Source organism: Anneissia japonica, unplaced genomic scaffold, assembly GCF_011630105.1.
Source record: "Anneissia japonica isolate Jap-2015-1 unplaced genomic scaffold, ASM1163010v1 scaffold288010_len917306_cov203, whole genome shotgun sequence".
Taxonomy (NCBI): Eukaryota; Metazoa; Echinodermata; class Crinoidea; order Comatulida; family Comatulidae; genus Anneissia; species Anneissia japonica.
Genome location: NW_022715767.1, coordinates 525,031 through 535,030, shown reverse-complemented (window position 1 = coordinate 535,030; position 10,000 = coordinate 525,031). Strand labels below are relative to the sequence as shown.

The 10,000-nt window shown below is 34.2% G+C and overlaps 2 protein-coding genes across 5 annotated transcripts in view; one reads left to right on the top strand and one right to left on the bottom strand.

Moving 5' to 3' along the window:
- LOC117109361 (cephalotocin receptor 1-like) overlaps nt 1-3,867 on the top strand; it is a 29,530-nt gene extending 25,663 nt beyond the window's left edge. For 2 of the 3 annotated variants that reach the window (XM_033251673.1, XM_033251674.1), the window contains exon 2: nt 567-3,867. In XM_033251673.1, coding sequence (XP_033107564.1) covers nt 610-1,761 — 1,152 coding nt within the window. In that variant the 5' untranslated portion in view covers nt 567-609 and the 3' untranslated portion in view covers nt 1,762-3,867. Of the gene's footprint in view, nt 1-160; nt 195-566 lie in introns of those variants that run through there. The other variant, XM_033251675.1, reaches the window with a different exon arrangement.
- Nucleotides 3,868-3,945: 78 nt separating this feature from the next.
- LOC117109360 (degenerin-like protein asic-1) overlaps nt 3,946-10,000 on the bottom strand; it is a 30,030-nt gene continuing 23,975 nt past the window's right edge. Inside the window, exons 11-14 of one of the 2 annotated variants that reach the window (XR_004445511.1) lie at nt 9,871-9,980; nt 8,695-9,833; nt 5,077-5,260; nt 3,946-4,736 (exon numbers count right to left, since the gene is read on the bottom strand). Coding sequence is in view for 1 of the 2 variants with exons in the window: in XM_033251672.1 (XP_033107563.1) it covers nt 9,779-9,833; nt 9,871-9,980 (165 nt within the window). In the remaining variant the exon portion in view is untranslated. Of the gene's footprint in view, nt 4,737-5,076; nt 5,261-6,833; nt 9,834-9,870; nt 9,981-10,000 lie in introns of those variants that run through there. The other variant, XM_033251672.1, reaches the window with a different exon arrangement.

The following is a 10,000-nucleotide window of genomic DNA, read 5'->3' as shown; positions in this document are numbered from 1 at the left end:
TCCTCGTATGTATTGGCCTGTAATAAATAACAGATTACCGGTCATTAAATCATGAAACACGTACATTTGCCATTATATACACATATGAACAATAGAGCAGTCATACAAAAGTTCACAATACATTAGAACTTAACCAACTTGAAGTTGCTGCAAAAGTAATTGGCAATCACCGATGTTTGCTCCTACCATTAGTGGTAAATAGGCTTATCCGTGTTAAAACACAACTACAGATGTTTTCAGATTGATCATTTTTTTAAATATAAAATCAGAAGGATAACAGACATTTCGTTACCCAGACTGTTCGCAACTCTGTTCGTAACCAAGACAATTCAGATTTCGATATTCCGGGTTAAGAAATGACCATGGCGAAGTTACGAAAAGTTTGGATTATGATAATAATGATAAAACCCTGATCGGGGTTCGAATGAACAAACAAACAAATAAACGAACCAACAACAAATAAACTATAAATAGGCCTATATATGATTTTTGTTAATTTCTTAAACATATCTACTTTATAATGTTGCGTGTTTATTAACGGTTTTATTGCTCTTCTTCTGTTATAGATTCGCGGCTTTATCGTTTAGAAGTATTAACGCCTCATCAAATATGGACGCCGAGAATTTAGCGGTAACCGACATCCCACAAACGACGTCAGAAGAACTTTTTACCAACAACAGTACTGATATTCACCATAATGTTGCGGTACGTGTATTGACTATGTGGGTTATATTTACTGTCGGTGTGATAGGTAATTGTCTTGTTTTGTTCTGGTTTTTGATCAACCGTCACAGATTTTGCCGACGAGTGAACCAGATCATCCTAGGATTAACATTTGCTGATCTGTGTGTTTGCTTCTTCGCGGTGATGGGTACAGCGATTTATGAAATGCTTTACTATCACTGGCTCCTAGGTAACGTTATGTGTAAAATTATAATGTATTTGCAGAGTGTGTCAATAATGGCATCGAGTAACCTTCTTGTTGTTATAGCGCTAGATCGCCACCAAGCTATACACAATCCATTTCGCAAGACCATCTCTACGAAAAAATTAGTAGGCATAGCCTGGCTACTGGCGTTACTGACATCTATCCCGCAATTGTGGGTCTGGCTAGAGATGACAGAGGGAAGTGATGCGACTGGCTACTTCAAAACGTGTACGACGGAGCTTGGCTCAAAGCCTTCGAAGCGTAAAGCGTACGTTACGTATGTCGCCGTCGTAACGTTTGTAATTCCTTTTGTCATTATCGGAATTGCATATATAAGAATATGTATTCGGATATGGAAAAAAGCAAAGGAGAGTGAAAACAAACCAAGTAGACGTTCACGAAAACAGAGTAATCGTTTGCAGCTCCAAAGCACCGGTACACACACGTTAATTAAAGCGAAGTTTAAAACGTTAAAAATGACGCTTGTAATCGTAACGTTCTTCTTCGTGTGTAGTCTACCGTATTACGTCTGTGAACTTATGGTGTCCTTCCATGAAGGTGACGGACCCCCTCTGGACAAATCACTCTACGCAATTTTCGGTATGATGGCAGTTAGTAACTCGGCTGTAAATCCATTTATTGTGCTTATTTTTAACTTAAACGGACAAATGGGCTCAATGAATTATTGTCGTTATTTTATGCGACGGAAACTCTCCGATCGGAGTACATCCAAAGTTACAACTAAAAGCTGCCTCATGCTTGAAGACAAACACAACGGCGAAAGCAAACAGATGAGTTTAGTGCTTTTAAATAACTCGGAAATTGAACATTGAATTTGAATCAATTTATATTTCTGATTTCTGTATATATTTGCTATGAGCGATTTGTATAATTATTTACTTAACAATAAAGAGGGTATGTTAGTTCGCTACCTAATTTCATACATGTTATTATAATTAGGATTTCATTCGCCGAGTGTTTAACCCACACATTTACAAATATGATAGCCGCCGGTAACATTTTGTTACACGCTCATCATACTGATGAACAGCAATTTTTCAATTTGTCTTAAAACATCCTCCCACGTATTTATAAAATGCGGCTGAGTTGAAATGAATAATTATAATTTCAGTGAAAATCACAAAAACGATGAATTTGAAACATCGATCTGAATGGGATTTGAACAAATTTAATTTTTGATTATTAAGCCTAGTAAACCTAGGCTATAAGATGAGTCGACTAGTTTGTTTTATGCTGGACAATTTTAACTCAACATGGTCCATTGAAAGCTATTGTCACTATGGTATAACTGTAATTATGATAAATCAAGTACCGGTATAGCAGTTATAAGCATGAATATATAATGCGAATATATACATACATTTTCTATAATATGGTCTATCAATGTATTTTACTGTGTTTTTGAAATATGTTTGCTTTAGGCCTACGGCTTAACGTTTGAAATTCATGTTGCAATTAAAAATCGAGATGTGAATAACTTAGGAGACCATGAAGTTTGTACTTAAGAGGGCGCTTTCTCTTTTTGTGACATAAACATGTATACAGTATATTATAGGTAATATATAGGCATGTGTAGATATGCCTATATATACACCTGCGACTGGATCACCAACTGGCTGAACTTGACTTACTATTAGTACAGTGACCAATAAGAACTCGACATGACTTTGGATTCGGCTTATAGAGTGACTCGACTCGACGTTACCAGTTATTGACGCCATGTGCCATGTGCTACTCAAGAATATTTGACTCGGTACAAGTCAAGTTGACTCCGGAGTTTCATAATGCCGACGTGACTCGACTTACGGAATTCTATGATTCTGAAAAAGTGTATATGTTTACAGTATCTACTGATATCTTCAACGAAGGTATACTCTCTCGACACGATTTCTGAGACCAAGTAACGTCTAACAATGGACCTTTCAAACAAACTTAACAACTGACCAATGAGAACAGGACCAGTAATACGCGTATGTCCCACAAATACACGAGTTGTCCCAGTAAATCATCATCATATTCATCACTATCATAATACTTGTTATCTTAACATTTTTTATATGCCTGGCAGTGGACTCATGTTGTCGGAAGTAATTATTATTACAATTACAATTATTGTATATATAAATATGGCTTTTTTTTATTAGGCCTAGGCCTATACGATTTCTACATAAATAACTTGTAAATACGAAGAAATTTCGTTTTAGTAGGCCTGTATTCTCCATCCTATATGAAGTTCATTTGGGGACATCATTCATCGAAAAGGAAGCGATTTTCACTTAAATGTATAGTTGTGTGTGTATATATAGTACTTGCGTTGGCTTAAAATAAATTAAAAAAACAAGTGGTAGTAACGATTTAAAATTCTATTATTTCAACTTTATATTGGAATAGCTATTCCTCAGACAACCAGAGATTTGACCGTGCATCTATGCCGGCAATTTTGATCGCAACAACTTTTATATCCAGTCACGGTTTTGGGCACTAGTAGAAGCTGATTGTTTTTTTTTGGCTTTTTTTTATTTCGATCACATTATACAGTATATGTAACCCATCGTATATTAGTTAGGGCTAGAGTCCCATGGAGAGATGATTATTTTTCAATGATAGTTATAATAACTAGGGCGATGTGAAAGTGAAATATATGTATTGAATAATTTGCAAGACGGTTTATCTGTTTATACGTAATTATATAGGCCTATATATTTTCGTACATTTATTTCTGTGATATTTGTGTATGTGTTTTTCTATTTATATATTTATCATCATGATTTCATATAGGTCTAAGTCTATAGTAATACATATAGTGTACTACAGTACATCATTTTTAGCCATAAGCATATATATATATATATACAGTATATATATATATGTATTTATGTGTATATAAATTAAATAGTAAAGAAACTCAAATACGTAAGATGTTGACTCTTATACACATCTAGATGTGTATAAGAGACAGGTGTACATTATATTATAATGTTTTTATTTTTTTATTTGTTGGTATTTCATTAATGAATGTACACAAATTTACCTGTGTATTTGTCGCCTTTTTATGAATCGTATTAAACTTTTATTGAGATAAAAAGCATTATTTATGCTTCACGGAAGCCCATTATGTTTTATAATGATAGTTTGTATAAATAGAATGTTTTGTATTCAATACATGCAGTAGGTCTACATATAAATGCAAAGAAAAATAATCCTCTATATCTGTATAATATAGTATTATCTATTCAAAGTATTTGCTTACTTGGCGTTCTTCGAAGTCTCACTGCTTCAAGTAATTCAAATTAGTTCATGGATTTCGTCCCTGTCTATCATGATATTCACAAAGTCCATGATTTGTATATGATGCAGTACAGTTTTACTTTCAAATTTTGCCTATGGATGTGGCATACTTTTTTGATTGACAAATAGTAATTGTTTTCTTATATTATTGCAGCTCGTTTGAATACTTTGGATATAAATATATTCAGAACAGTTCTTTCAATATCCATTTAAGTCGAGGCTACAGTATAGTATCGCAGATAACATCTCGGCTATTTATTTGACCATTTAATAATTTAAGAATTTTTACTGATGAAGAACAAAATACAAGCGTTATTTAGCTGTATTAAGCTAAATTTATAGCGCACTTCATGCCAACAAAGCCTCTAAGCGCTTCACATTATTACCCCCGGTCACTGGATAAAACAAATATGGAATAAAATATTCATCTCCCTTTGAGAGAATTTCACGAAGTGGTTGCTTAGTGCTTTTTTGTTTGAACCTACTGTAACATGTACACCTGGGGGGAGAGAAATAACTTTATTCAAAGTGCCTTGAAAAGGACACAAGCAAAATTCACAGTGAGTGATCGAACCACTGAACCGCAATTACTGTGCCAAACCACTACACCACAGTGATGATATAATTATGATAGTGATGATGGTGACAATGAGATGCGTGTAGGTTAAAGTAACCTTCTCATGGACTCCGTCATAGTTAACTGCAAAGCCTTAACCATTCACCCAATTGAAAACTTAAACATCTTGCGTTCTATTTATGATGGCTGCCGTGCAGCGTCTATTAACATTTACAGAAAAATCAGAATGAATCTAAACGACAATAGTAAAAGGAGGATTTACCTGACGCAGAATCCTCGCATGTTTATAGACATTATTGAAAATGAAAGACACCGCTCGGCATTTGTCAAGTCTAAGTGCAATTTAAGATGATTGGTGATCACGCTTTTTTGATTCATAAAATGTTAACAGCAAGAGATTGATTGTTCTTGAAGGCTTTGATTCCAAAACATAAACGGAGTCAATACTGAGGACGAAATGAACAAAACGAGGTTAGCAGCAGGAATGATTAAACAGACCTTCATATTCCTCCTCAATATTTTTTATTAGTGAGCATCTTGTACATCTTTTGTTGGTGTTCTTCGTTGTCTTAATTAAGTTTCCAGAATACAATTTAAGCCTCTACACGCTGCACATTTCTTCGAAACTGTCTTGCGTCATTCTTAATTTACCATAATCGAGATATTGTTTGTTATTAAGGCGTAATATTCAGTTGGAATTATTTATTTTCAATTTAATAAACCCACATATGTCATTCTAAAAAAAAAAGACTAAGTTATTTTAGTTTTCAAAAATGCATATGACTTATGTTGATCAATTTTTGCTATTTTACAAAATACCGGTATACATTTTTTATTAATGAATTTTTACATAATTCTTTTTAAATGAGTATGATTTATTAAATAATTTTTTTGCTTTTTACAGCATTTTAATAGTTTGCGGATTTAAAAAAATCTATTTCTTTACTGAATTTTATCATGGGGGGGGGGAGCATCTTTTGACTTATTGATTCAAGTCTTGCTATTTACAGCATTTAAAAGATTTTTTAAAAAAATCATTTTTATTACAGAATTTTATCATTTGGGGCCATTTTTACTGGGGCCAATTTTCCGGGGCCATTTTTTCCTACAACCCATCATCATAACCACCACCATCATCATTATAATCCTATCGTTATCAATAACATAATGCCCATAGCTTATCCATTCAAATCGCGCTCCCGATAGCACACGTATTAGTAGACAATTAACAAGGAGGATAACATTAAAAAAAACAAAAAACAAACGCGTGTACTTAACCTAATTTCAACAACTCATCAACTGTGTGCTGCGTAGTGTTGTCAAAGAAGTCAAAAAATATTATTTATGATTCTCTTTCTGATTCTGTTAAAGTAAGGCGGTGTATCGTTACTATCATCACGATTATTTTTCATAATGCCTTGTTGTAAAGGTTTGGGCCAACAGTAAATTCAGTTTGTCGGTTTGCAGAATCAACATAACATTATCAGCAACTTGGTCGGGCATATATTTACAGTACATAGTACAGTATATATACTGTGTATAAGAGACAGGTGTTTGGGGCATTTTTTGCCAAACTGCATGGACCCCATTCAGATCCAAAGATATTTCCATCAACATAGTGTTAGTTAAGATGTGTATAAGAGACAGAAATCACATCGCACGTGAAAAATAAACTGAAATCGTTTTGTTATATACAAATTGTAAACGGTAAAGAAGAGAATTCTGAGAGTGCGAAAAAATTCCCCCAACCGGCATTCAAACCCGGGACCCTCTGCTACCCGAGACCTTACAGAGGCATTTATATAGGCATACAAGTGATGTTATAATTGTATCAAGCACAACTTTCCGAAAAAGTTTCTAATCGATTGGCTCAAAAATGATCTCGGCGTCTCGGTTCTAGTCCTGAAGTTTTTTTTTTCCTTGTGTAATTTCATTCAAACTTAAGAAGAACATACTGGAGCTGTTGTTCAAAATTCATAATGTTCGTTCTTTATTTGCCATTCGCATAAAATTTTATAAATAATGTATGTAAAAATATTTTTCCAAACATGAAAATTACAAGACAAGTATAATTTAAATAAAAACTGAAAATTAACATACTTTTGTATAACAAGCTTATTATATAAATATACTTCTCTACTTAAGAAAACGAAAATAATATCCTGTAATGTCGTTTTTCTTAAATCATAATATAGTTTACATTTAAGAAGAAATTGCATTTCGTCTTCAAATTCCCCATTATAAAGACCCATTTCTTTCAAATCAATAACAAATAATAAAACATCGTCCTACTTCAATGTTATTATTGTGAATATGAATGCAGAAAGAGGTGAAGGCCATTTTGAAATATGGATTACGACACTTCTTTGTTGTCACTCACACAACATAAATTTGGGTTATTGATACTGTAAACGAAAATAAAATGAAAGATAAAAACTACGTGCAGAAAAGAGAAATAGATGAATCTGCATAGATGGGGTGTGTGGGGGTCTTGTGGGTAGGGAGAGATCATTTGGATTTGGTGTGCCCTCCACGTGCCAAAAAAAACGTGTCATCTGAAATTGCACTGCACTTCGAGAGGGAATAGAAACAGATAGGCCTAATTATAAGCCTATTTATCTAGGTCTCAGAATATAGGCCAAATGCACACAAGGCTATCGAGTAAAAATTGGAACATCGTTATCGTTTAGTTATCGTTCGCATAGTAACACAAGAAACGACCACTGTCTTCTTTATATACGGTAGCTAAAGGGATATCCCACAGGAGCAATATAAATGCATCATGTCACCGCTAACAACAAAACAGAAGCATCTTCAGTTTGATGTACCGTATACCCCTGTCGATGTGTACCGTTTCGAGCTTGTCAATTCCCAAAGACACCCTGTGGGACCATGAGACGGCCCTTATGATTTCACGCACTTTCACGCTTTGATCAATCACCAAGACATCGTCTCGTTCAGTTAAAGGATTAGCTCTGAACATAAATCAATTCAGAATATCTTTATTAAGACAATCTTCTTGTAAAACACTTAACGTATTCTTTACGAACTTTTGAACATACAATTTGGCTAATAATAATAATATTACATATATATATAATTTTGCATCAAAACTTAGGCCTAAATGCTAATATCTGAATCTTCTTTTAATATTTGTCACGTCATGAGACCCCTAATAAATGCATTCGATAATTCAAGCGTGACGTCATAATAGTACCTGTTAATTTTCGTATCTCTTAGACCGTGACACATTTTCATTAAGGTATATTGTTTGTTCTTAATGCAGTTTTAATGTCTGTTGAACCATTAAAATAATAACCCCCTTAATTGATTGGATGTAAATTGGGCATAGACCTAAACAATTTGATATAAACTGTACTTCGTCAATTGCACATCTTAATCTTCAAACATGTCGAAATTTGCAGACAACCGCTTGTTGACAACTAATTTGACAGAAATCCATCCATAATTAATTCAGATCAAAGGGAATCCAAGTTAAGCATTCTACGAAGTTAGGATGAAGCGACAATATTTTAATGAGTATTTACCAAGAAGAATAATCAACATTATGCAACTCAGAAGGGTTAATCTTTTTAATCATGAAGTAATGTACCGTACTCTCATGCATAGCGCGACTCGCGTATTAAAATTGAAATAATCTACATGTGGATGGCCGGCCATGAATGCATTATGTCAATATAATTAAACAGGCAAGATGATGACAAGCACCCAATCCGACAGACTGCTTTCTGGTTTTACTAACACCACTACATATATTTAGCAAACCACTATTATTTAACATTACTAAGCATGAAAATTACCATCTAACTACAGTATTTAGTTTAAACTTCAAGTGAAATAATTACTGTAGGCCACCTACCTTTCTTCAGAGTTCGGCCTGTGTTTTATTGCTTCGGACTTCCTAATCGGTACCGGTATCCTCGCGAAAGCGCCTCCATTAACATGAACCGTGACGGCTACGATCCAATATACAATAGGCTGTTATCACGTGTTCAAATTCCCTTACAAATATTCCGCTGGTCATCGAACAACGGGTTTACTACCAGAAGGTATCGCGAGGATATCGAAAACTTCCGATAGCTATAATATCTCTTGATCAACATTATTGTTGCAAGTGAAATGAAACATATCATTCTAGACATAAAGGCACATTCATGCTCTATCAGGGAGGAATTAGTTTAACTAATTCCTCCATGGTCCTGCTTTCTCCGCCAAACACCAACGTTCAGCCTAGCTAATGTATAATTAATTATGCAGATTCTATGCCTCAAATACAACCATACTATAATAGAATACAATACGATAATATAATATTATTTTTATAGCGCTTTCCATCGTGATCAAAGCGCTTCACAAATAGGCAAACTTTACATAATCCTGTGAGTTAACAATATATTCATAAACTGTAAAATTAACAAAAATTTGAATTAAAAAAACTTTACCCTAATAATTCAAAACTGTACAAAAACATTTTTACATCTAAAATCAGTATCATTATTATTCACAAATAATTTGAAAGTTAATTGTTCTAGGCTTTCAAAGTTTAAAATAAAATCAATAATTATTATCTGCTTTATTGTTTATATTTCACGAAAGCTATTTTGCAGGACTCGAATACTACCGTATAGCTTGTAGGCATATAGCAGCGCATGTGAGCCACACGCCGATCGTTGACAAGAAATCTTTCGAACTTAAGCTCACCGAGTATCAGTTGTGTGCTATATAATGGTAGGGTCTATTGTAGAATTTATAGAAACGTGGAAAAATAAGCGTATTCACCATCTCACGCGAAAATTACCCGTCGCGCACTGCATCTTTTTTTTTTTTTTTTTTTTTGCCCTATCAATCACTTCACTTTTTTGACAATTTACAAACAAATAAAAAACGTATAGATAAAGGAACCTCTCCAATCAAGTACGATTTCATGATTATCGTAACTAACACTATGTTGATGGAAATATCTTTGGATCTGAATGGGGTCCATGCAGTTTGGCAAATCTTTGGATCTGAATGGGGTCCATGCAGTTTGGCAAACAATGCCCCAAACACCGCCCCCACGAGCTGCATCATCTCCATAAGTGTGACAACTGATACGCCAATCCAAAGTCCAAGCTGACCTCCAATGTCACTCAGGAGATCCTTTACCTAGCAAAAAACAATAAACT